General features: G+C 46.5%; 1 protein-coding gene across 2 annotated transcripts in view; it reads left to right on the top strand.

Annotated features, from left to right (window-relative positions):
- The window catches only part of LOC310824228 (serine/threonine-protein kinase SIK2-like), a 56,516-nt gene that overhangs the window by 9,714 nt on the left and 19,348 nt on the right, over nt 1–27,454 (top strand). The window contains exons 1-5 of one of the 2 annotated variants that reach the window (XM_083697059.1): nt 7,739–7,825; nt 8,453–8,569; nt 10,287–10,350; nt 15,559–15,720; nt 25,280–25,404. In XM_083697059.1, the coding sequence (XP_083553185.1) occupies nt 7,808–7,825; nt 8,453–8,569; nt 10,287–10,350; nt 15,559–15,720; nt 25,280–25,404 (486 nt within the window). In that variant the 5' untranslated portion in view covers nt 7,739–7,807. Of the gene's footprint in view, nt 1–7,738; nt 7,826–8,452; nt 8,570–10,286; nt 10,351–15,558; nt 15,721–25,279; nt 25,405–27,454 lie in introns of those variants that run through there. The other variant, XM_083697058.1, reaches the window with a different exon arrangement.

Here is a 27,454-nt window from a genome sequence, read left to right as displayed (position 1 = left end):
ATTTTTTTTATACATAATACACAGTATTTGGCTGCTATTTTACTGACTTTACTGTCTTTACTGACTGCTCTTTTTGCACTGTTTTAAATTATTTTTATTGAATGTTTTACTTTTAGTATGTGTTATCTGTTGTGCCTGGGCACTTTATCTGTCTCACCGTGGGAGAGTGAGAAACGTCCTCTCGATTCCTTTGTATGTCTTGACATGTGAAGAATTGACAATAAAGCCACTTTGACTTTGACTTTGAGACAGCGTCTGGTCCAGCTGCCTTGCGGGGGTTCTGTTCCTTTAACAGTTTGTTGACGTCTCTTTCCTGGATGGAGAGAGGTGCGATGGGGGGGAGGGGGCTGTCTGGGTCCATTGTGTAGGGGGGGTAGTGTCTCTGTCCAGGCTGGGAAGAAGAGGTGTGATAGCTGTGGGGGAGGGTTGGTTGTGTGGGTCAGAGTCAGGACTGCTCCATTGTCTGTCGAATCTACAGTAGAAGTCATTTAGGTCGTTTGCAAGTCTGAGGTCATCCATAGAGTGGGGGGATTTGGTTTTGCAGTCTGTTATCACTCGAAGGACTTTCCAGACTGACGAGGAGTCGTTGGCTGCAAACTGTTGTTCTAGCTTCTTTGAGTACTGTTGTCTGGCCTCCTTAATCTTCTTGCCAAACGTGTACTTAGCCAGTCTAAATCTGTCTTTGTCTCCACTCCTGAAAGCCCTCTCCTTCTCCAAACCAAACTGTTTGAGTCTTGCTGTGAACCAGGGCTTGTCATTGTTGTAACTCACCCTGGTGCGTGTTGGAATACATCTGTCCTCACAGAAGCTGATGTATAACGTCACAGACTCTGTGTATTCGTCCAGGCTGTTGGAAGCAGTCTTAAAAATGTGGTGTCTAGGCAGTCACGCAGCTCCTCTACTGCTTCTCTGCTGCTCCAATTCTTAGATGTCCGCACAGCAGGTTTAGAAAGTTTTAGTTTCTGCCTGTATGCCGGGATCAGGTGAATAAGAACGTGATCAGATAGTCCCAGAGCCGCGCTGGGAACTGCATGATGAGCTCTGCTGATGGTGCTGTAACAGTGATCCAAAATCTTCTCCCTGGTCGGGCATTTGATTAACTGTTTATATTTAGGGAGTTTGTGAGTTAAGTTGCCCTTGTTAAATATTTGGTCGGCGAGTTGACGTTTAGCCACTTTCACATCTGTAGTGACTCTACATTACATAAAGCTAGCTTGATACAAATGCATATTAGCTAAATGACACCTAATTTACGATCCCTAAATACAAACGCATATTAGCTAAATTGCACCCGAAAATATCTATTAAATACATAATTCTGGTTATTGCGCAATATCCCGGAAATTACAAGACTCTGAGCGCCCCTGAACGGTACCCGAGTCGGATATAGCAAGTTCTTGTACTAGCCCATGTCGGCATAGGTTCGAATCCAGCCCATGACCTGCTGACATACCCTCTCCTCCTTACTTTCCTCTCATTATTCACTATCTCTATCCAATAAAGAAAACATATGAGTGAGACTGCCCCACTTACAAAAATAACCTTTAGAAAAGACAGCTTCCATTCGTTTACAGTTTGTACTCTATCCACATTTTTCCTATGTGATAGTGTGCGCTGGATGACTCCCACATAATCGTGACCAGGTTATCACAGAGTTCACCATTAATGTCTAATGTTCACATGCATAGTTAACAACACGTAGACTCATCGACATCAGATTGTACTATGCATAAACTCCTCACGATTTATTGTAACTGCATGGTCATGGCATATTGGGTATTCTTAATGGAATCTAGGAGTGTCTGTCAAACAGGGATGAGCAAATCATTCTTAATCATAAAATACGGTCATGGCCAAAAATATTGCCACCCCTTTACTTCTTTCAGATAATGCACCACTTCTCCCAGAAAATTGTTGTAATTACAAATGCTTTGGTATTCACACGTTTGTTTGTTTTGTTTGCATTAGAACAACACAAAAAAAGCAGAGGAAAAAAAAAGCCAAATCTGATATAATTCCACATAGAACTCCAAAAATGGACTGGACAAAATTATTGACACCCTCAACTTAATATTTGGTAGCACACCCTTTGGAAAAAATAACTGAAATCAATCGCTTCCTGTAACCATGAATGAGTTTCTTACACCCCTCTACTGGAATTTTGGACCACTCTTCTTTTGCCAACTGCTCCAAGTCTCTCAGTTTTGAAGGGTGCCTTCTCCCAACTGCTGTTTTGAGATCTCTCCACAGGTTTTCTATGGGATTTAGATCTGGCCACTTCAGAACTCTCCAGAGCTTTGTCCTAAACCATTTCTGGGTGCTTTTTGAAGTATGATTTGGGTCATTGTCCTGCTGCAAGACCCATGACCTCTGACAGAGACCCAGCTTTCTGGCACTGGGCCCAACATTGCGCTCCAAAATTCTTTGGTAGTCTTCAGATTTCATGATGCCCACAGTCAAGGCATCCAGTGCCAGAATCAGCAAAGCAACCCCAAAACATCTGTGAACGTCCACCATGTTTGACCATAGGGACCGTGTTCTTTTCTTTGAAGGCCTCATTTTGTTTTCTGTAAATGGTACAATGATGTGCTTTATCAAAAAGCTCTATTTTGGTCTCACCTGTCCACAGGACGTTCTCCCAGAAGGATTTTGGCTTCCTCAGGTAAGTTTTAGCAAACTTTAGTCTGGCTTTTTTAATGCTAAATGCCATAAATGTAAATGTAAAAATGTAATATGTCTGTGTCAGTAGTGGGGTCCTCCTGGGTCTCCTACCATAGCGTCCCATTTCATTCAGATGGTGATGGATGGTGCGAGCTGACACTGTTGTACCCTGTGTCTGCAGGTCAGCTTGAATTTGTTTGGAAGTTGATCGAGGTTCTTTTATCCATCACTCCGAACAATCCTTCATAAATGTTTCTCTTCCGTCCACGTCCAGGGAGGTTAGCTACAATGCCATGGGCTGTGAACTTCTTGATGACGTTGCGCACAGTGGACACAGGAACATTAAGATCTCTGGAGATGGATTTGTAGCCTTGAGATTGTCCATGCTTTTCCACAATTTTGGTTCTCAAATCCTCTGACAATTCTTTCCTCTTATTTCATTTCTCCATGCTCAGTGTGGTGTACACAACACAATGGTTGAGTCAACTTTTCTTCATTTTAAACTGGTTGCAAGTGTGATTTCTATATTGCTAGCACCTGTTACTTGCCACAGGTGAGTTTAAATACAAATTAAAGGAGCATCACATGCTTGAAATCCAATTATTTCTTACAATTTTGAAAAGGTGCCAATAATTTTGTCCAGTCCATTTTTGGAGTTCTGTGGAATGATATCAGATTTGGCTTTTTTTTCTCTGCTTTTTTGTGTTGTTCTAATGCAAACAAAATAAATAAACGTGAATACCAAAGCATTTGTAATTGCAACAATTTTCTGGGAGAAGTGGTGCATTATCTGAAAGAAGTGCAGGGGTGCCAATATTTTTGACCATGACTGTATATCTTGGGAGTCAGATATAATGTAATGTTAACTTGTGTTAGTTTGTCATGTGACCACTAATGTGTAGAGTCCGCTTTATCATGTCCATAACCGTCTGAAGTTGTATTGGGGAATAAATGTATGGTCCCTATTCTTATCCCGTCCAGTCCCTTTCTCTCTTCAATTTGGGTCTTTACCACTTTAACTCTGTGAGGCTCTCCTCACTCACCCATGGGAGCTTAGGCCTACCTATCATTGTAATAGGCCCTGCCCATTGAATGCGTCAAACACTTAATCACTAGCTACAGGAAGTGAATGTATGTAATCTAAGTTATTACTTAGACATCAAACCAGCCCAAATCCTGCTGTAAACAAGCTAGTAGAGACAGTATCTAGGGCATGCTACATAGGTCTGTGATTATATAACTATAATAATGTGATGTTGCTGCTTGGACAATCTGTGTGTACTGTACACGCTATAATTGGAAAAGCAAAGCCAGGCCGGGACCCCTTGTTCTTTACAAAGACATGGTATTATGACATGCCACTGTTCTGGAGTTTCTACTTCTCTTCTTGAGTTGTCCAGGCCTAACAACATAGGTCAGAGAGCTGGGGTCTTGTGATGCCACACTTGATATTCTATTTTATGATCACAGTTTTTCTTATCTTAGAAGTGAGTGTTTGTGTTGTAAAGTACATTTTGAAGGACATGTTGTTTGGATTTAATGAAAAGCAAGGGCATCAGCATGGACTTGTACAATACTGGCTGGATTATCCAACACCATGGCACTTGCCACGGAGTTGGACAGCCTTCTCGATCAGGTTTTCCTCCAGATACATGAATAAATCCCAGTATTTACGCTTCCATGATACACTAACCATGTCTGGCCATGTATGGCATTGAGCTGTATCCATTTTCGAAAAATTGTTCATCAAGATCTGATGTGTCCCTTAAGTGTTCCCTTAATTTTTTTTGAGCAGTGTATATATATATATATATATATATATATATATATATATATATATATATATATACAGTGGAACCTCGAGATACGAATTTAATCCGTTCCGAGACTTCCTTCGTAAGTCAAAACATTCGTATCTCAAATTTGAAAAAAAAAGGGTTCGTGTGCAGGCGGCTGCCAGTTCTCGCAAAAAAAAAGGATTCGTATCTCAAATTTTCATTCGTATCTCAGAGCACAAATTCTACGAACTTTCAATTCGTAACTCAAAACATTTGTATATTGGGGCATTCGTATCTCGAGGTTCCACTGTATATATATGTGTATTATTATTATTTTATTTTTTATTTTTTATTCTCCTGCTGAGCAAACACATTACGCAAAAGAGTAGGAAATTAACACTTTTTTAAGGGCTTTATTATTTAATTTTTTTTGCCCCTGTTTATTTTTGTAGCCAATTTAAAAAGTTTCCAGGACACTGTCACTCAAGGATGAAAAGCTCTTGTTTCATGGTTTGAAGATGTAGCTATTAAAGGCCTAATATCTCTCACAACACTTGATTATCCACTGTTGTTGATGATGATTACTTTTGATAAGTTCCTGATACGTTTTTATTGGCTTTTCAGTCAGGACACTTACATTGCTCAAATGTTAAGTTTAAGTTCATTCTATCATTATGTGACCTCAACTATTTACTATTACCCATGTAGCACAGCGACCTCATCGTATTGTAGGGCAGGGTAAAATCTCCTTTTACAAACACATTTTCCTTCTAAGCTTGTCAGCACCCATACGATGAACGAAGCAGAACTACCCATGTTATCTCGTACATGGGAATATTCTACCTTGTGAGCTGTGAATCCATTACCGCTTTCCTGCAGATGTCTCAGGATTGGCCAGGGGATGTCAAGAAACCACCTCATGGCTCTGTGCTAGAATACAGAGCACGTCTGCGACCCACCATGGATGATTATCGAGATCTGCCTGGTCATTCTACTTCTACTACGCAATCAATACCCAGCCACCACCTGCTCGATAACTGTTCATCACATACTTTCCATATACAACTGTACCTTTGGACCGGGACAGAGAATCAGCAATTTTATTTTGTAAACCAGGAATGTAAGCAGCCCTAAGCACAAAAATTCCCCATTACACAAACCCAGGTAAGTCATGTCATTAAACGATTGATTATGGGAACGGAAGAACGGCTTCACATATTGATTGTCAACTGCAGCTTTGTTGTCACAATGCACAAGAATCTGCTTCCTAGTCCACTGATTGCCCCATATGATGCATGCTGCCACGATAGGATATAATTCGAGAAGCGCTATTGATTGCTAATTCTGAGGTAGACATAAAATCTGAAGGAGCCAGATCTGTGAAAAATGTTCAATTTTCGCACAAAAGGGTCCAAGACGCATGTCGGATTGGCAACCCGAATCTATAGTAACCATATCATATAAACCGTCAACAGATTTAGCCAAATCTAAAAGCCTGGAAATGAAGGCACGGCCATGAGGAATAAAATGCATCACAACATTTTGATGCCCTAGCAGAGAAAGCAATTCGCGTTTAATAACGGACATCATGTTGAAAAAACTCCTCATGATCAGGCAGAGAAGCTTGCATTGAAATGCTATCGAAGGTGATGCCTAAGTACTCCAAGGAAGTTAGAGGCCCCACTGTCTTTTCTTTTTTAGAAGCACGCCTAGCGCTTTAAAAGTAGTTTTGAGCTTTGAAATGCATTGAGCAGGAGGAGAATAGGGAAAATCGATGACAAAAAATGTGTCCAGTAAATGCAACATGAAAGGCAGCCGACAATTATTGAGGAGGATCCAACATAAAGCCTCTGATGGTATCGAAAATGCGAGGGCTGCTGCGACACCCGAAGGGCAGTCTGGCTGAGAACACATCAGAATACATTAGAATACATAATGCCACTAAGAGTGATGAAGAGGCATGATTCGCACCTGCTGTTTTAAGCATCCGAATAGCGTGGTCAACGGGGGGGGTATTGATGCTTGGAACAGGGCCATTGTGAGGCGCAGAAAGATCAAATGTAGTCAAAATGTAGCCTCCACCTTTTCTTTTTTTTAAACAACCTATCAACCACATCCGGTTCTTGACATGCAGACAACAAATTAGGACATGTATTCCCTTAGGAATAGAACTTAAACCAGCATGAGTAAGACCAGTAATGAGAGAAGCCACAAAGGAATCATTAGGATGGTTGATCAAGCGCCTTAGAAAGTTCAAGTACATTGATGTTGAGGGATGTTAAATTCATCTTTTCCCTGGAAACCCCCTGCGAGGGCAGATCGCCCGAGAGTGACTGTCTCCACATATCCATGTAGCGGCCATCTGGGGTCGAACGGCTGAGGTGGGATAGTGCCTGCCTGCACCGTCCTCGTACAAACACCAACAGTATCAGGAGCAGAACCGCAAACAGAACATGACAAAGCACGGTGCCTAGTGAAAACCGTTGATATTAGAGGCAAATCCACCATGGACCAGTCCAGCCTGACATTAGAGCACTGAAGGGTCATAGCAGCCTTAGAGGAGAAAAATGTATGATATTCATAAAACAAGTTTCCCCCGTAGGTGAGTGCCAAGTCGGAGATCAAACTCAAATGGGTATCTCCTCTCTGGGAAAACTTTGCACAAGGTGTCCCAAAAACCCTCAAAAGATATGTTAAATTCCACCATTGTCAAACAGTCTAGGATCACATTCCTTCAGAATAACAGAAATGTCCCCACAGTCAACCACGTGTCTATCGCCCCCTCAGCAGAGATCAACATCTTCACCAGATTGATATTGTTACCTGCTATGATCTGGTTCCAGAAATAGTGGCAGCAGGAGAGACGAATGCGACCCTGCCGACTGCTACCGGGACTCCAGTACCCATCGTCCTGATTGGTGTGACGTCAGGCATGAAAACCGGAACCCCTTACACGGCCGCGGATGGGCTGAGGGCAATGCCGGAAGAGAAAGTGCCGGTGGTGGTGTTGATGTTTTCCAATGTAGTGAGGCATGCATTCATCAAACCCAGGGAGCCTTGGATGTCTATGAGCGCTGCGAGGACCGGGTCCTCCACCACAGGCGAAACCAGCGCAGGCTCTGGAACCCTCGCCCTCTTCGGGGCCGTGGGGTCGCGTGATGCATGACGCTTCTTAGATGTAGCTTTACCGACCCGAACGGTTGATGGAACATTGGGCCCCAAGGACCGCAAAAAACATGAAAAGATCCTTGTGATCAATGCCCATGCCCACAATCTCACGGCGGTAAAGGTCATTGAGGATGCACTGGTGAATCGGGAGGAACGCCTTCAATTACCTCCATGGAGAGGCCAACTCCGATAGATCAGACATGGCGAACCCCAACCAGGTAAAGAAAAGAAAATACACAAAAAGTACTTGCACAGCCAGTGGCGAACAACTGCTCAGCTATGGTGAGTCTAGCGTAACTCGGCTCTTATAGCCTGTCCCATGAACATGTGACATGATTTGCATAACGTGAGATCAGCTGTCCATCCCTGACGACCAGCTGCTCTCCTCCTTAAAGTGTCTTGCCTGAACCTTCGTGAACTTACATTTTTTGCCTTCGTCATTATGATTTCAGGGGCATTTCATGAACTTTCCAGGGCATCCCTTAATTTCCTACCCCGTTAGGCAATCATCACTGGAAATTTAGGAGAAGTAGTTTATTGTGTTCTTGCTCATTAGACCGGAATATATTCTGTTGATAGCTGTCTGTTTGCCCAGATTCTGTGTCACTTATACAAACCTCTGTTGTAGGTGGCCAATGTGTAGGTGACCAGCGTGTTGATCGTATATCGTATGTTCATCATCGTATAACTGATCTTTAACCTACATGTCTATAATGCGTTTCCTGTAGGTGGCCATTGGCCAATGTGGTGTTGTGTATCACTGATCTATGAACCTTTGTCTGTTGTGTATTCTACAGTGGCCACTGTGTATCACTGATCTATAACGTCTGTCGTGTCTCCTCCAGGTGGCCATTAAGATCATTGATAAGAGTCAGCTGGATACTGTGAACCTGAAGAAGATCTACAGGGAAGTCCAGATCATGAAGATGCTGGACCATCCACACATCATCAAACTGTACCAGGTAAACCTCTCTAACATAATTTTCTTACGACAGGTGGTGCCATTCCTATGCGTCTGTAGGACGTAGAACCAAGCTGAAGTTCTGAAGAATCTGCCATGAAGTAGATCATATTTGTGATATTCATTCCCTCCAATTATTTTCTATGAGACTGCTACTTATGTTAGAAAACCATGAAAACTTGATATAAATCGTTAGTTACTGTTGTTTCAAGTCACTTTTAGAAGCATTTGAGTTACTGTTTTAGTTACAAGTAGTCTACCCATTGTAACAATATGACAGCACATTTCAGCCGGGCTACTTTTGAGCTATCCTATGAGTGTTTTCGAGATACAGGTCAGTGTAGATGGAGTCACGCTATCTGACATGAGAGAATGCGCTAACGTAGCATGATGACTTTATTTAATCCATTTGGACATTTCTGTCATACATCATGTCATTATGTCAACAAAGGAGATTATAGTCAGTCAGACAGACAACAACAACATGCACAGCATATATAGTTAAATCATTCACAAACAGAAATCCCTATTTTAGTTTCCTTTCTTGATCGTTATTAACAGCCTAGTATCCGTAGGCCTATCCAGCACCTTTTCTAATGGGTTAGCCAACACCTTTACACAATCTAGCTGTCCTTCCCCCAGTCCTAGACCATCTGAGCTATCAGAGCTGAGTTAATAACTCACCAACACTCTGGCTGGCTGAGCTGCAGTGTGTCATGGTGTTGATTTGAGAGTTAGCACTGTAGGGTCCAGTCCTGTGTGTGTAGCCTGGGGTACAGTCTTGTCCAGCTACACAGCTTTACTAACCTCAGAGCAACTCATAGTCCACACTACAGCCCAGCCCAGATAGATCACTCCTTTTTCAGAGGACTTCACTTCATTATGTAAGACTCAGTCACTTTGGTTGTTTGGAATGTGAATAGCATTTTGTTATTATTACACAACTGTGTGTGTGTGTGTGTGTGTGTGAGTGTGATTATTTCCAGCACCTCGTCCATTCCAACACCATGGGTCAGTTAGTCGTCATGTCCCTTCAGACCTCATAAACAGACAGGGCAGCGCCGCATGGCTCTTGCTCTCATCACTAACACTCCACCACACTCTAGTGAGGGTTGGAGATGAATATGTAGTAGCATATCAGAAGTGTGCAGAGCAACAGGGTTGGTTTGGTAGCTCATATGGTTTTTAGTATAATATGTGGTGTGGTATTCCAGTGCTCATGTATGAATGTTTCTGATTAATTCTCTCTCCTCCTGCACATTTAGCTCGATTCATGTCTCTGTAGTTTCTATCTAATTCTGGCGGCCGCCCCCACATGGCTGCTCCAGCAGTAGGCCTGCTCTGTTCTCTATCAGTTCTGTCAGGACTGGGTTTGGAGGAACCATTCATACATGGAACGTCATTCCCATTCACTCAGATCTGCTCTATGTTTAACAATCGAACAGTTTAATTTATTTGCAGATGACAATGTGGTCTGATGTGTGTTATTGTGCTGCGTTTTCTTTGCTGATCAGTGTTCTCTCTCTCTCTCTCCTTCACTCTCCCTCCCTCATTATCTCCTTCCTTCTCTTTATTACTCCTTCCCTCTTCATCTTTCCTTTTCTTCTCTCTCTCCTTCATTCTCTCCCTCCCTCATTATCTCCTTCCTTCCCTCTCTCCATCCTTCCTTTTCTTCGTCCCTCAATCTCTCCTTCCTCCCTTCTCTCCCTCTTTCACAGGTGATGGAGACTAAGAACATGCTGTATCTAGTGACAGAGTATGCCAAGAACGGGGAGATATTTGGTGAGTGATTGATTAAAGTGTTACATAGTGTTCAGGCCCAGTGAAATCATATCACACCAGGTCTCGCATTGCCAGACTTCAGAGTCTTGTTAGCACTCGCCTTTTGGAAGTCTGGTGAATTCATGATTGGAAAGTGCATTTGATTAGCTCTTAGCAGAAGTGATGTTTCGGGAACAACAACCCCCCTCCCCTTTTTTGTTACTCTTGATAAGAACAAATGAGTCAGTGTTATTAATTAGTCAAGGCCTATTGACTGCTTGGAACTGTGTCAATTGTGTCACAGGTCTCCACCCCTCGGGAGAGAGGGAGGGAGGAAGGGGGGGGGGGGGGGGGGGAGAGGAGAGAGGGAGGGGGGAGAGAGAGGGAGGGAGGAGGGGGAGAGAGAGAGAGGGGAGGGATCTGGAAAAACGTCTTGTGAAGAGATGAGATGAATATTATATGTACCAGAGTGATTGTAAGTGGAACGTTTGGAGAAAAAAATTGCAGCAGAATGTATTCTGAAGTGTACAGAAACATCTTGTCTGCTTGAGTACAAGCAAATGCCTCCAAATGTATTGGATGGCGCATTATCGTACAGTAAGACAGTGACCCCAAACATACTGCCATAGCAACTAGGGAGTTTTTCAGTGCCAAAAAGCAGAAAGGTCTTGACTGGCCAAGTCAATCTTCAGATTTAAATCCAATTGAACATGCATTTCATTTCCTAAGGATAAGATTTTAGGCAAAAATCCCATTCTCGTCCCACAGCCTTGCTGCTTTGGGGAGGCAGGTAGCCTAGAGGTCGCTGGTTCGATCCCCACCCCACAGGCCTGGCAGAGCATCACCAGAGAATATACCCATGGTCTGGTGGGGTCAATGGGTCGCATGTTTAGTATTTGGTCGACAATCCTTTGCATGCAATAACTGCCTGAAGTCTGCGTCCCATTGACCACACCAGACGCTGGGTATCTTCTCTGGTGGTACTCTGCCAGGCCTGTACTGCAGCCATCTTAAGTTGTTGTTTGATTGGAGGCCTTATCAGGAAATAAAATGCATGTTAAATTGGATTTAAATCTGAAGATTCACTTGGGCACTCTCTTTTTGGCTCTGAAAAACTCCATGGTTGCTATGGCAGTATGTTTGGGGTCATTGTCTTACTGTATGATGTATATTTGGAGGCATTTGCTTGTATTCAAGCAGACAAGATGTTTTTGTACACTTAAAGAATACATTATGCTGCTGCTATCAGCAGTAACATCATCAATTAAGACAAATTAGCCAGTTCTTCTGGCAGCTATACATGCCCAAACCATAGCATTCACCCTGTTTCACAGATGAGGTGGTATGCTGTAAATCTTGGGCAGATCCTTTTTTCTCTAAATGTTCCTCTTGGAATCACTCTGGTACATGATAATGTTTGTCTTATCTGTCCACAAGACAGTATTCCAGACCTCTGCAGGGTTTTTAGGTAGTTTTTAGCTGTAACCTGACCATCCTTTTTGAGGATAACTAGTGGTTTGCACCTTGCAGTGAAGCTTCTGTAGTTTGGCTGTATTCCGTGGATGGTAGTCTCTGACACATTCAAGCCTACCTCTTGAAGGGACAGTTGTTTTGGGTTTTTACTTAATTGTGGTAAATTCTCCGGTCATCCACTGTCTTTCTTGGTCTACCAGCCCATTTGCTGAGCTCACCAGTGCTTTTTTTTTTTTTTCATGATGTTACAAACTGTTGATTTTGGTAAGTCTGAGGTTTTGGCTATGTTTCTGATTTCAGCCTGATTTCTTTTGTCCTCATGTTCACAGACACCAATAGCAAACTCCAAAGGCAAATGCAAAGCCGAGAATCAATACTAGACATTGACAGCTCTCTTATGCCTGCACAAATGATGTGACGGAACACACCTGACAAACCAGAAACACCTGTCAAGCCAATTTTCCAATACTTTTGGTGTTCTGAAATAGGGGGACTATGTATAAAAAGGGTTGTAATTTTTAAATGGTTAGACCATTCTGAAAAAAGAAAACATTGAATTAAAGCTGAGAATCTCTACTTTAACCCCAAAGTAATTGATTTGATTTTGAATCCAAACTGTTGAAGTATAGAGCTAAAATAAGACAAAATGCTTCCTCTTTCCAATACTTATGGAGGGCCCTGTCTGAATCTCTCCCATTACTTTTGATGCCTTAAAATAGGGGGATTCTGTGCAGCCTCCCTGTGTCTCTACTGTCTGGACGCAGGCCAGTGGGAATGATATACAGACGAGAGAGAGACATTTACATTACATTTACATTTATGGCATTTAGCAGACGCCTTTATCCAAAGTGACTTTGTTTAAGTAAGTGAATCATCTATCCAACAGTCATCATAAGACAAAGTAATCAATGCTCACACCAGGGGCCATTGGCAGTCGTAATGCCAGAAGGCTTTTTATTTTTTTATTTATTATTTATTAACAGGAGAGGACTTGTACAGGGGTGAAGAGGTCTCAAGGGTTGGGGTTAGGGTTAATACAGGGAGGGTAGTGGGGGTGAAGAGGTTTTAGGAAGGACTGTTAAGATGTGGCCTGAAGAGATGGGTTTTCAATCTACGGCGGAAGATCGGTAGTGACTCTGCAATCCTGACAGTGGGGGGAAGCTCATTCCACCAGCGGGGCGCCAGGACAGTGAAAAGCCGTGACCAAGTGGCGCGGCTGCTGCATCCACATAGAGGTGGCGGTGCCAGGCGGGCAGCCGAGGTGGAAGAGCGGAGTGATCGTGCAGGGGTTTGGGGGCTAACCATTGCTTGCAAGTAGGGAGGGGCTGTTCCCTTTGCCGCCCGGTAGGCGAGCACCAGGGTCTTAAATCTGATGCGAGCTGCTACCGGGAGCCAGTGGAGGGTGTGGAGGAGGGGCGTGACATGGGAGAATTTGGGGAGGTTGAATACCAGACGAGCGGCAGCATTCTGGATGAGCTGCAGAGGTCTGATGGCGGAGGCGGGGAGTCCGGCCAAGAGTGCGTTGCAGTAGTCAAGGCGGGAGATTACAAGTGTTTGGAGCAAAAGTTGTGCTGCTTCTCTGGTGAGGAATGGGCGTATCCTTCTGATGTTGTCGAGGAAGAATCTACAGGAGCGTGCTGTCGCTGTGATGTTCGCCACACAGGATAAGCGGTTGTCAAGGATCACCCCAAGGTTCTTGGCTGTATGGGAGGAGGTCACAGTAAAGTTCTCTACTGTGATGGAGAAGTCTTGGAGAGGGCAGGCTTTCCCTGGGAGGAAGAGCAGCTCAGTCTTGTCAAGGTTGAGCTTGAGGTGGTGAGCTGACATCCAAGCAGAAATGTCAGCAAGACATGCCGAGACGTGTTGCCACCCGTGAGTCAGAAGGGGGGAAAGAGAGAAAAAGTTGAGTGTCATCAGCGTAGGTGTGGTAGGAGAAACATGTGAAGAAATTACAGAACTGAGAGATTTGGTATAGAGAGAGAACAGTAAAGGCCCAAGAACAGAGCCCTGGGGGACCCCAGTGGTTAGGGCTCGTGGAGAGGACAGCGATCCTCTCCACATCAACTGGTAGGAGCGACCGGCCAGGTAGGATGCAAACCAGGAGAGTGCAGAGCCAGAGATGCCCAATTCTGAGAGGGTGGAGAGAAGGATCGGGTGGTTTACTGTGTCGAAAGCAGCGGACAGGTCCAGAAGAATGAGAACAGAGGAGAGGGAGGAAGCTCGAGCGGAGTGGAGGGCCTCCGTGACAGCAAGGAGAGCAGTTTCAGTAGATTGCCCAGCCTTAAAGCCGGATTGGTGAGGGTCGAGGAAGTTGTTCTGAAGGAGGTAGTTAGACAGTTGGTAAGAGACAGCACGTTCAAGGGTTTTAGATAAGAAGAGAGAGAGAGAGAACCCTGTGACTCATGCCCCTCTCCCAGCATGCATCAGTGCAGTGAGGCTGTGTGGAGGTTGTTGCCCCCTGTCTGACATTGACGAGTGTTAGTCATCCATCCACTGGTGTGATGCCATCAGCTCTCTGTGGCGTTAGCAGCATTAGTGGAGCCGCTCTCACTGCCTCTGAAAGGAACCACTTCCACACTAATGGCATGTTTGGCAGAGAACATTCACGAAGAGTAGATAAAGACACAGACACAACATTAATTTATGTGGAAGTGTCAATACAAGAGAAATATTTTATCTGAGTGACCTGAGTGGCCAGTGTTTATTGTGTCTGCTAAACCAAACAGCCATCACTGTTCCAAAGTCCACGGCGTGCATGCGCATGTATGTATGTGTTTGAGAGCGGAACAGTCTTCAGAGCTCTGACACATTCCCATGCCAAGTGTGTTTTTTTAGGTTTTTTTTATTAGAGAGGCAATCTGAAAGTCCTCATCCGTCATTAGATGTGGCTTGATAGAATGTAGACCTCTGTGATCTCTACTGTATACTTGAGACATATTCACTTGCATGTGCTCATGGCTGTAGAAGAGAGAATTTTGCACTAATGTATTTGGGACCATAGCTGTGTTAACATGACTTGCACTGGAGTTATGTTTGACCGACAGAGTCAAACTAAACAAGCAGTGAAGATTCCCATGTGGCAGAGGAAACAGTTGACTAAGACAGGTTTTGATTGGTTGCAGGAAAAGAGTCCCATAGTTCACTATAGTGTCCCAGAGAGACAATATAAGAACCAGGGGTGGGTGTGTATAGACTTGGAACACCATTGCAGCAGGAACAGTGAAGTTGGGTCATGTTGGCCCTTACTCCCTGCTCCTTTCCCTGGCTGCCGTCTTATTTACTCTTCTGGCCAAAATGTGCCCTTGCACACCTCCCACCTCCCAATGTTTTTGGGTGCATGAGGGGAAATGAACTGGTGCACGCTTCAGCCAGAATGACAGAGAATCCGATTGAGGCCCCTCTCCCTCCCCTGCTCCCTGATGTGATCATACAGCAGCAGTAGGCTAGTTCTCAGAACCCTGACTGCCCTCCCCTCTTTTAACCATGATGACACCATGCTAGATGTTCTCAACACCCCACCCCCCACGCACAAAAAATACATGTACTGTATAACTGTTCAGTCATGAGCAGAGAATGCAGATAATACTTTGTCAGCCAGTCAAGCAACCATTGGTTCAGACTATATTAGTAAGACTTGGACCATTCATGTGCATGCAAACGTTACACCAAATGTGACTGGTAGACAGCAGAACACCTGGAGATGCTTCTAAACCTTCTCCCTCCTTGTTTCTCTTCCTCCTTCTCTCTGTCTCTCAGACTACCTAGCTAAGCAAAGTCGTCTGAGTGAGCTGGAGGCGCGGAGGAAGTTTTGGCAGATCCTGTCAGCGGTAGAGTACTGCCACAACTGTAACATTGTCCACAGAGACCTGAAGGCTGAAAACCTGCTACTGGATGGACACATGAACATCAAGATAGCAGGTAGGTCGCCTACTATACCTGGCCAGCATAGGACACATGAAATCCAAAATAGCCACTTTACCTGTGATGATTACATGGTTCCAGATCCATCAGGCAGGCAGGGACGCTCGTACATCCTGTACTTGTCTGAGATGATGACGGCCGCCCGTCCGCCCACTCCCACAATAACTGTCCTGGGTTATGTTCTATACCTACAGCCTGTTTGACAGAGGCCCACACTGTGGCTGTGACATTCATACATTCTCCACACACCATACCTCTTATTTAACCTCTAGTTCATCTCTAGCAGACAGAAGGACATGTTATTTCATCCTCAGATGAGAAGATGGATACACTGCCACAACTGGTTATAAAGGTGTCCTGGTGGGCCCGGTCAGCTAATCTCTCTGAACCCCCGCAGAGCAGCGGTCAGTCAAAGAAAAGTCACCCCATTTTTTGCAATGGGATGGGGACCCCCACCCTCACTAGAGTGCTCCTCTGGGTCTGACATCATAAACCTAGCTGTGTCATCAGGCCTTATTCACCTTTGATCTGTTCCATAACCGCTCCTCACCTCAGTTATTATGTGACACTGTTCTAGATCTGTTCTGGGTAGATCTTGTTGTGTTGCAGCATGTCTGAGCCAGCCATCTACACTCAGTATTACACAGCCCCAGCATTAATAAGACAGAAAAAGAAGGATATGCATAGATTCATATTGATTTTAGATTAGTGTTATAAAACACTGAGTGTCGTGTGACGTGTGTGTGCACGTGCTATGGTGAGAGAATAGAGAAAGGAGCGTTGTATTGTATTGGAAAGGGGTTGCGCGGTGGCATTGTATAGTGTTGGGCTCGAGCTCTGATGAAACTTGACGCATTTACTGAGCTGCGGAGTACTGCTGTCTTGCACATACACTCACTGAGCACTTTATTAGGAACACTATACTAATACTGGGTAGGGCCTCCCTTTGCTCTCAAAACAGCCTCAATTCTTCGTGGCATTGATTCCACAAGATGTTGGAAACATTCCTTTGAGATTCTGGTCCATGATGACATGATTGCATCATGCAATTCCTTAGGTGCACTTTCAAGCTGTGAAGAAATTACAGAGCCGAGAGATTTGGTATAGAGAGAGAACAGTAAAGGCCCTAGGACAGAGCCCTGGGGGACACCAGTGGTGAGGGGTCGTGGAGAGGACAGCGATCCTCTCCACGTCACCTGGTAGGAACGATCAGCCAGGTAGGATGCAAACCAGGAGAGTGCAGAGCCTAATTCTGAGAGGGTGGAGAGAAGGATTGGGTGTAGCACACTAATGCGCTTACCACATAATCGCATGGTTCCCAGTTCGATTCCGACCCACGACCTATCTTGCATGTCATCCCTCCTTTCTCTCTCCCATCCTTCCTGTCAATCTCTACTGTCTCTATCCCAATAAAGCAGAAATGCCCTAAAAACATATTTAAAAAAAAACTGTCAAATGCAGCAGACAGGTCCAGAAGAATGAGAACAGAGGAGAGGGAGGAAGCTTGAGCGGAGTGGAGAGCCTCTGTGACAGCGAGGAGAACAGTTTCAGTAGAGTGCCCAGCTTTAAAGCCGGATTGGTGAGGGTCAAGGAAGTTGTTTTGAAGGAGGTAGTTAGACAGTTGGTTAGAGACAGCACGTTCAAGGGTTTTAGATAAGAAGGAGAGAAGGGATACCGGTCTGTAGTTATGGACAGCAGACGGGTCAAGAGTTGGTTTCTTGAGAAGAGGCTTGACTCTGGCTGTCTTGAAAGCAGCTGGGACAGATCCTGTGGATAGAGAGGAATTGATTAAGGTGGTAAGGAACGGAAGGAGGTCTCTGGAGATGGATTGGAGAAAGGGGGAGGGGATAGGATCGAGGGGGCAGGTGGTTGCCCGCTTGGATGTGACCAGCTTTAGAACATCATCAGGGGAGAGGGGGGAGAAATCTGATAAACCAGAGACTGGGTGTTGCACAGTGGGTTTTGGAGGAGAGGTAGCATTGTTGGTGAGAGGTAGAGGGAAGGAGCTGCAAATGTCATCAACCTTCTTTTCAAAATAGGTGACAGTCATCGGCGGGAGGAGGGGGAGGAGGAGGGTTGAGGAGTGACGAGAACGTGGAGAACAGTTTCCTTGGGTCAGAGACAGAAGATTGAATTTTGGAATGGTAGTATAAGGCTTTAGCAGCTGATGCAGATGAGGTGTAGTTGAGGAGGAGAGAGAGACAAGGGTGTAACGATGTCCGTGACACACAGAGGCAGACGCAGTGTTGGGATGAGGGAATTGTTCGTTTATTTGGCTTTCCACCCTTTCAAACAGTCGGCAACTTTCCAGTTGCCGTTCTCTCTCTCGAAAGCAGAGGCACACACATCTTAAACCCTGTCGTTAGCGAGGCTTCATTCGCAACAGGTGCGCAACAAACCTCGCCTCCGAACCCTGGCCACGGTCCTGTAGCTCCCTCTACAGGCCGAACGCTGCATGTCCCCCCACATACCCCCACCGCCCGACACAGGCCGGGGACACGACGGCCGACAACCTACTCCCCCCCCCTGCACGGGAGAGGAAGTCTGCCACGACCATCTGCGCCCCCGGTCTGTGCACGACCGAAAAGTTGAAGGGCTGCAACGCGAGATACCACCGGGTGATCCTCGCGTTTACATCCTTCATGCGGTGGAGCCACTGGAGGGGAGCATGGTCGGAGTAGAGGGTGAAAGCGCGGCCCAGCAGGTAGTAGCGGAGGGCGCCGACCACCCACTTGATGGCCAGGCACTCCTTCTCCACCGTGCTGTACCGGCCCTCCCTCTCCGACAGTTTGCGGCTCAGGTACAGCACCGGCCGGTCAGCCCCCTCCACCCGCTGGGTCAGCACTGCTCCCAAGCCTCTATCCGACGCGTCCGTCTGTAGGGATGTTAAAATCAGGCGCATACAGGACTGTTTCTCCACAAAGAGCTCCCTTAAGGGCCTCGAACGACCCCTGGCCCGACCATTGGACCGGATCCGGGGCACCCTTCTGGGTGAGGTCCGTCAAGGGACTGGCCAGCTCTGAAAATCCCGGCACGAACTGCCGGTAATAGCCAGCCAGCCCCAGGAAGGCCCTCACCTCGTTCTTCGTCTTGGGCCGCGGAGAGGCGGCGATGGCCGCAGTCTTTTCAATCTGCGGCCGCACCGCCCCTCGACCCAAGTGGTACCCCAGATACCGGATCTCCCTCTGCCCGATCACGCACTTCTTCGGGTTGGCCGTCAGCCCCGCCTGCCTCAGGGACTGCAGAACAGCAGCCACACTCTGCACATGCTGCGCCCAGGTGTCACTGTGAATGACAATGTCATCCAGGTAGGCCGCAGCATAGGCAGAGTGCGGCCGCAGAATGCGGTCCATGAGGCGCTGAAAAGTGGCTGGGGCTCCGAACAACCCGAAAGGGAGCACCGTGAACTGGTAAAGCCTGAGCGGAGTGGAGAATGCGGTCTTCTCCCGGGATACCGGCGAGAGTGGAATCTGCCAGTATCCCTTCGTGCAATCCAAGGTCGTGAAATATTTGGCCGTGCCAAGCCGGTCCAAGAGCTCGTCAACCCGGGGCATCGGGTAGGCATCGAACTTGGAGACCGCATTAACCCGTCTATATTCCACACAGAACCGTATAGCCCCATCCGGCTTGTTGACAAGCACGATGGGGCTACACCAGTCACTGCGGGACTCCTCGACCACACCCAACTCCAGCATGGCTTCCAATTCCCTGCACACAATGTCTCGTTTGTGTACCGGTAACCTATAGGGACGCGTGCGCACCGTTAAACCCGCCTGCGTTTCTTTATGGTGGTCGATAAGCGTAGTCCGACCGGGCGGGGGAGAGAACACGTCGGCGAACTTAACTTGCAAATCTGCAACGTTCGTGGCCTGGCTAGTAGAGAGATGGTTATCAATACCGACCGGAGTGCTAACTTTTGATTTTGGGACTTCCGGTCCGAACTCATCTCTCTCTGGAATTATTGTAGCCAGAACGACAGTGACCATGTCGTTCCATTTTTTTAGGAGATTTACGTGATACACCTGCAAGCTATCCCCCCGGTCCGAGCATACTACCTCATAATCCACGTCCCCCATGCGACGTGTGACCACAAACGGCCCTTGCCACTTCGCGAGTAATTTCGTGCTGGAGGTGGGTAACAGTACGAGCAGCTTCTGTCCCGGTGTAAATTCTCGCAGGTTAGTTCCCCTGTCGTATAGGCGCTTTTGACGCTCCTGGGCTTGCAGCAAATGCTCGCGTGAGATAACCCGTAGGGCGTGGAGCTTTGTACCCTTCCTTCCAATTTTCTTTAAGAAGGTCTAGGACACCCCGGGGCTTACGCCCGTAGAGTAATTCAAACGGGGAAAACCCGGTGGAAGCTTGGGGGACTTCCCGTACCGCAAACAGCAGGGGATCTAGCCATTTATGCCAATTCCGACTATCCTCGTGTACAAACTTCCGGATCATTGATTTCAAGGTTCGATTGAACCGCTCACAAAGGCCATCAGTGGCCGGATGGTACACACTGGTTCGAATCGCCTTGATGTTCAACAACCCGTACAGTTCCCTGAGAGTGCGTGACATAAAATTAGTGCCCTGATCGGTGAGAATCTCTTTCGGGATTCCCACGCGGGAGATTACTTGAAATAATGCCTGCGCTACACTCCTGGCAGAGATATTGCGCAGCGGTATTGCCTCGGGGTATCGGGTTGCGTAATCTATCAAGACCAACACAAATCGATATCCCTGTGTACACCGATCAAATGGCCCGATAATATCCATGGCAATGCGGTCAAATGGGTTCTCGACCAATGGTAAGGGCCGCAAGGGGGCCCGTGGAATGGCTGGGGGATTTACCAACTGACATTCGCGACAAGAAGCGCACCACCTACGCACCTCTTCCCGAATTCCCGGCCAATAAAATCGAGCCATTATACGGTTTAGTGTCTTATCATACCCTAAATGGCCCACCATGGGGTTGAAATGAGCCGCCTGGAAGACCATTTCCCGGCGGCTACGGGGAACCAACAACTGGGTTACTTCCTCCTGGCTATGTGAGTCACGACTTACTCGGTACAACCTGTCACTGATAATCGCGAAATAGGGGTGGGCGCGTACTGTGTCTGGCCGTACCAAAGTACCATCAATCGCTATCACTTGGTCATAGGCCGATCGTAGGGTCTCGTCACGAGACTGCTCGAGGGGAAGTCACCTAGCAGCGGATAGTTAGGCGGGGAAATCTCAGGTTGAGACCCCCCCCACCGGCTCCTCGGCAGTTTCGCGAAGCGCCGCCTCAGCACAGAGCACATTACACGCCTCACACCTCCCTCTCTGTCGTGCACGCACCCCGGTAGCCCGCTTTCCCGCTTGAGGAAACCCCTCCCAATCTACACCCAGAATAAGGGGATGCGTGAGGCGCGGGCTAACCGCCGCCTGTACACGATGCTTTTTTCCCTCAAAATGAATCTCGATCGCGACCACAGGATATTCGTGAATGTCCCCATGCACACACTTCACCAACACCCTCGATGCCTTTAACAATGCCCCCGGTCGAACCAGGCGCTCCTGGATCATGGACTGCATGCAGCCCGAATCCAAGAACGCCTGGTGCGTATCGTGTTGTATCCTTACCGGAACACAATACGCCTGTCCTGGTCCGGGGGGAGGGCTCGGTATGTTGCCGATGCGGACGACCTGCCCCACCTCCATCACTGGGCAATTCGCCTGCACATGGCCCGGCCGTCCGCATTGCCAACACACCCCCCCTGCCGCTCGGGGTGCTTCCCGTGGGGCCAGGGCTGGTTCTCGACATGCCTGCCCCCGCCATCTCGTCCTCGGGCCGGGCGCCGGCCTCTCCTCCTCCGGCAGCACGGCTCCTTCCGGGCGCGGGGTTGGTCGCCGGGGTTCCGGCGACCAACCCCACTCACTCAATCCCAAATGTATTAGTCGTGGTCCAGGGTGAGCAGGAGTTAAATAGTGTTTAGGCCCTCCCACTGGAGATTGACAGCACCTCACAGCTAATTTACTTCAAACAGATGGCTTCCATTAGAAACTACTTAAGGCAGGATAGCCAAACATAACAACTCTTAATAGCACTCTGATTAGAGAGGCAGGATAGCCACTGAAAAAACAAACAACTCCTAATAGCACTGACTACAAACAAGATCAAACTGACTTACTCGGGCTGGAGAACAGGCTTCAGGCAGGATAGCCACTGAAAAGACAAACAACTCCAAATAGCACTGACGAGAAACAAGATTAAGCTAACTTACTCAGACTGGAGAACAGGCTTCACTCACTCAATCCCAAATGTATTAGTTGTTCTGATGAAGATAAAGTCAGATTTCTGAACTTACCCAGGGACCAATCAGAACAGAACACAGTTGTTATGACCTCATGTCCGTCTCCCGGGGGATGACATCACATGGAGGCTAGGGCTGTGACGGTCATGGAATTTTGGGTTACGGTCGGTTGTCATGCAAATAACCATCATAACCCTTTCACAACGGGGACGAGGGATGGAGTCGTCGGCTGCTTCGCTCACTGGCCCCGCAGCCCATAGGTCGCGTTTGCTATTACTGAATAGCTAATGGGTTAGGGTAACACATCAAACGTTTATAAGAAGATTTATTTATTGATTCAACAGAAAGCAAGAACATCAGGCATAAACTAAAGTGCACACATATTTAACAAATCTGCCTGCCATATGAACGCATGGAACAGAAATTGCTTTTTAATTAATAGTCGATGCAAATAAAATAACAGGCAGCTTGATCAATAAAAAAAATTACAAACACAAAAGACACGCTAGGCCTACCGTAGTCAGTACAAATAGACTGTTGTGCGTGTCCTTTTAAAATAACAGGCTAAAAGAGCAAAATAAATATGTGCTATTTAATAGCAAAATAGGCAAACTATAAGAACTTTGTTCAGTCTATTATGAGGCCTCTTCCTTTAAGTTCCATGCCAGGAACACAAGCATATTTACGTTGTCCGGCTTGAGGCAAGACGAGCCAGGGGTAACAATGTTCCCCGCTGTACTAAAAACTCTCTCTGAGGCTTTGCTCGTTATGCACGTGTTTTCTTGCAAGTTTCACCATCAAAGGAAAGTGATCCTGGTTGTCACACCACCATGCCAGGGGATCATCAGTGGAGTCCATCGGCTCTTGTCTGTCTAAGATGACAATAGTTTTGCTTTGTTCAGGCCTACCTCCTCCCCTCCCCTGCATCTAGTGTGCTAGCTAGCGGGAGCTTCAAAGGGGTAGAGCATTTCTTGAGGGAGAGAGCATGCGAACTACAGTGCCTATAGAAAGTCATCATACCCTGTGAAATCTTTACCTTTTGTCACATTACACCCTGGAAATGAAAATAAATCAAATCTAACTTTTTTGAGCTGTATGTACACATTATAACCCTCATCATCAAAGTGAAAATAAAAAATAAAAAAATTCTGGACAATTATTAAAAATTAATTAGTGAAATACCTGGTTTGGTTAAGTGATCAGCCCCTTAGAGTATACCATTATAAACTTGCTCAGGTGCAACCAATCAACTTCCAGATCAAACACCAGGCTAATTGCCCCCCACCTGACATCAATTGTAGTGGTTTTGATTACTTCAGAATAAAACCAGCTGTTTCTTGAGGATTCCACTACTAGAAGTGCATGGTTCTGCAAAGAATTCACCATGGTTGGAAAAGTACTTTCAAAAGGCCTCCGGGATAAAGTTGTAGGAAGGCACAAGTTAGGTGAAGGCTACAAAAAGATTTCGAAGGCTTTAGCTATCCCTCTGAGTACCGTTCAGAGCATCATTAAGAAGTGGAAGGCGTATGGCACCACCAACACCTTGCCTCGATCAGGCCGTCCGTCCAAACTGGATGACCGAGCCAGGAGGACATTGATCAGAGAAGCTACCAAGAGGCCAAAGGCAACTTTGAAGGACTTACAAGTCTTTATGGCTGGGACTGGTCTGTCTGTGCATGTGACAACAATCTCACAAGCTTTATACAAAGCTGGCCTGTATGGCAGGGTAGCAAGAAAGAAGCCTTTTCTGAAAAAGTGCCACACTCAGTCTCGTTTGTGCTATGCAAAAACACACCTGGAAGATTCTGTTGCCATGTGGAAAAAGGTTTTATGGTCAGACGAGACTAAGATTGAACGTTTTGGACTGAACTCCAAGCGCTATGTTTGGCGAAAACCAAACGCAGCACACCACCCAAAACACACCATATCTACTGTGAAGCATGGTGGTGGCAACATTATGTTGTGGGGATGTTTCTCTTCAGCGGGGACTGGGCAATTGGTCAGGATTGAAGGGAAAATGGATGCTGCCAAGTACACCCAAATTCTTGAGGACAACCTGCGTCCCTCTGCTAGACAGCTGAAGATGGGCAGGTCATTCACCTTCCAACACGACAACGATCCTAAACATACCGCCAAAAGAACAACGCAGTGGCTTAAGGATAGAAAAGTGAATGTCCTTGAGTGGCCAAGTCAGAGCCCTGACTTAAATCCAATAGAAAATCTGTGGATGGACTTGAAGAGAGCAGTCCATTGCCGCTCACCACGGAATTTGACTGAACTCGAACAATTCTGCAAGGAAGAATGGGCAAATATTCTCCAATCTAGGTGTGCAAAGCTAGTAGAGTATCCAAACAGTATCCAAACTGACCCTTACAGATACATTTAAGAGATCTGCAAAAATCTGATATTTGGTGCCAAAATGAGCCGGAGTTTAATGTCCTCCAATAGGACAAGTGTTTTTCCCTTTTGTCTTGCCCCTAGAGTACTGTCAATCAATATCACAGAGGTACCAGTTTACAGCCAATCAGCATTCACTCGCCAGTCTACGACGTTGACTTTTGCAACACTGCTAAACTGATCTGAGGCAGGTGCTTCAGTTTGTGGGCTGTGTGAAGTTTTGGACTGAGCATGTCAATGGAGAGCAATTCACAAACACGAGAAGATTGGCATGTTTTTTTCTAACTGTTTGGATCAACGTACAGGTGAATCCAGGTTCTCTCACATGAACGCTATTAAAACTAACACCTGTTCCCTCCTGACAAATGAACATTGTCATCATTACCTGAGAATTGCCTTGACTTCATATGAACCAAACTTTTCTGCTCTTGCCCAATCAAAGAAGTGCAATTTCTCTCATTAGAAGGGAGCACTGTGTGTGCTGTGTTCATATCCAGGAAGTTAGAGAAGTGTTATTCAAAAGAAAGAAAAGTATGCACTTATAGGCGAATAATAAGCACTTAAAGTGTGCTGTATACAGTTATTGGGAAAAATAATCGCATGCATTGTGGAAAATGTCTGCCCCCCGTGCAAATAACATTTTGAAAATTTGGCCCCCTTAATAATATAGTTGAATATTATCATTTGTTTATTCCTCAATTCCTACCAATCATCATCCACACTGAGAGAGAATGAAACGTTTAGAAACTACCTGCGTCTGTTTTAAAAGCATACATTTTGTCAAACCTCTAAACCCTTCTAAGAGGGTTGTGTGTTTGAGTTCAGATGACGGGTATGTTGGTGTTAACCCTGTCTCTCTCTCTCTCCTCCCTGTGTAGATTTTGGGTTTGGGAACTTCTTCCAGCCGGGCGAGCCCCTGGCCACCTGGTGTGGCAGCCCCCCCTACGCTGCCCCCGAGGTGTTTGAGGGTCAGCAGTATGAGGGGCCGCAGCTTGACATCTGGGTAAGACCATAAATAGACATACAGTGCCCTCCGTAATTATTGGGACAGTGAAGCATTTATTCTGCTTTTGGCTCTATACTCCAAAAGTTTGGACTATGTATAAAAAGTGTTGTCATCGATACTTTATACTCCAAAGGTTTGGATTTGAAATCAAACAATTACTGGAGGTTAGAGTCGAAAGGAGAAAAAATGCTTCACTGTCTCAATAAGGGCACTGGAGATAGACTGTGGATAGATTTGATGTTTGGTGATACAGTGTGTAGAAGTGTCCTGTTGAAAGGTGAATCATCATTCCCACTAGGTAGCTGATCTCTCTTAGTTCTAGCCCCAGCTCCACTATGATAAAAGTCTGTGAGAACTTGGTCTTGTCATAAACCTAACAACCCTCGCTCTCTTCAAAGGCGGCCAGCCGAGGTGGAAGAGCGGAGTGATCGGGCAGGTTTGGGGGCTGACCGTTGCTTGCAAGTAGGGAGGGGCTGTTCCCTTTGCCGCCCGGTAGTCGAGCACCAGGGTCTTGAATCTGATGCAAGCTGCTACCAGGAGCCAGTAAAGGGTGCGGAGGAGGCGAGTGACATGGGGGAATTTGGGGAGATTGAACACCAGACGGGCGGCACCGTTCTGGATGAGCTGCAGAGGCCTGATGGTGGAGGCAGGGAGACCGGCCAAGAGTATGTTGCAGTAGTGAAGGCGAGAGATCGCAAGTGTTTGGACCAAAAGTTGTGCTGCTTCTCTGGTGAGGAATGGACGTATCCTTCTGATGTTGTAGAGGAAGAATCTACAGGAGCGTGCTGTCGCTGTGATGTTCGCCACACAGGATAAGTGGTTGTCAAGGATCACCCTAAGGTTCTTGGCTGTATGGGAGGAGGTCACAGTAGAGTTCTCTACTGTGATGGAGAAGTCTTGGAGAGGGCAGGCTTTCCCTGGGAGGAAGAACAGCTCAGTATTGTTAAGGTTGAGCTTGAGGTGGTAAGCTGACATCCAAGCGGAAATGTCTGCAAGACACGCAGAGACGCATGTTGCCACCTGTGAGTCAGACGGGGGGGAAAGGGAGAAAGAGTTGAGTGTCATCTGTGTCGCTGTGGTAGGAGAAACCATGTGAGGAAATTACAAGAGATTTGGTATAGAGGGAGAACAGTAAGGACCCAAGGACAGAGCCCTGGGGGACCCCAGTGGTGAGGGCTTGTGGAGAGGACAGCGATCCTCTCCACGTCACCTGGTAAGAGCGATCGGCCAGGTAGGATGCAAACCAGGAGAGTGCAGAGCCAGAGATGCCCAATTCTGAGAGGGTGAAGAGAAGGATCAGGTGGTTTACTGTGTCGAATGCAGCGGACAGGTCCAGAAGAATGAGAACAGAGGAGAAGGGAGGAAGCTCGAGCAGAGTGGAGGGCCTCCGTGACAGCAATGAGAGCAGTCTCAGTAGAGTGCCCAGCCTTAAAGCCAGATTGGTGAGGGTTAGAGAGGTTGTTCTGAAGGAGGTTGTGAGACAGCATGTTCAAGGGTTTTAGATAAGAAGGAGAGAAGGGATACCGGTCTGTAGTTATGGACAGCAGACGGGTCAAGAGTCGGTTTCTTGAGAAGAGGCTTGACTCTGGCTGTCTTGAAGGCAGCTGGGACAGATCCTGTGGATAGAGAGGAATTGATTAAGGTAGTAAGGAACGGAAGGAGGTCTTTGGAGATGGATTGGAGAAAGGGGGAGGGGATAGGATTGTGGGGGCAGGTGGTTGCCCGCTTGGATGTGACCAGTTTTTGAACATCATCAGGGGAGAGGGGGAGAAAATCTGATAAACCAGAGACTGGGTGTAGTGCAGTGGGTTTGGGAGGAGAGGTAGCGGGAAAGAGCTGCGAATGTCATCAACCTTCTTTTCAAAGTAGGTGACAGTCATCCACAGACAGGGAGGAGGGTTGAGGAGTGAGGAAAATGTGGAGAACAGTTTCCTTGGGTCAGAGGCAGAGGATTGAATTTTGGAATGGTAGTAAGAAGCTTTAGCAGCTGATGCAGATGAGGTGTAGTTGAGGAGGAGAGAGAGATAAGGTTCTAGGTCATCAGGGA

The sequence above is a fragment of the Argentina silus genome (assembly GCF_951799395.1).
Source record: "Argentina silus genome assembly, chromosome: Y".
In the NCBI taxonomy this organism is placed as follows: domain Eukaryota; kingdom Metazoa; phylum Chordata; class Actinopteri; order Argentiniformes; family Argentinidae; genus Argentina; species Argentina silus.
The sequence above is the reverse complement of the archived record's forward strand: the minus strand, read 5'-3'. Positions and strand labels throughout refer to the sequence as shown.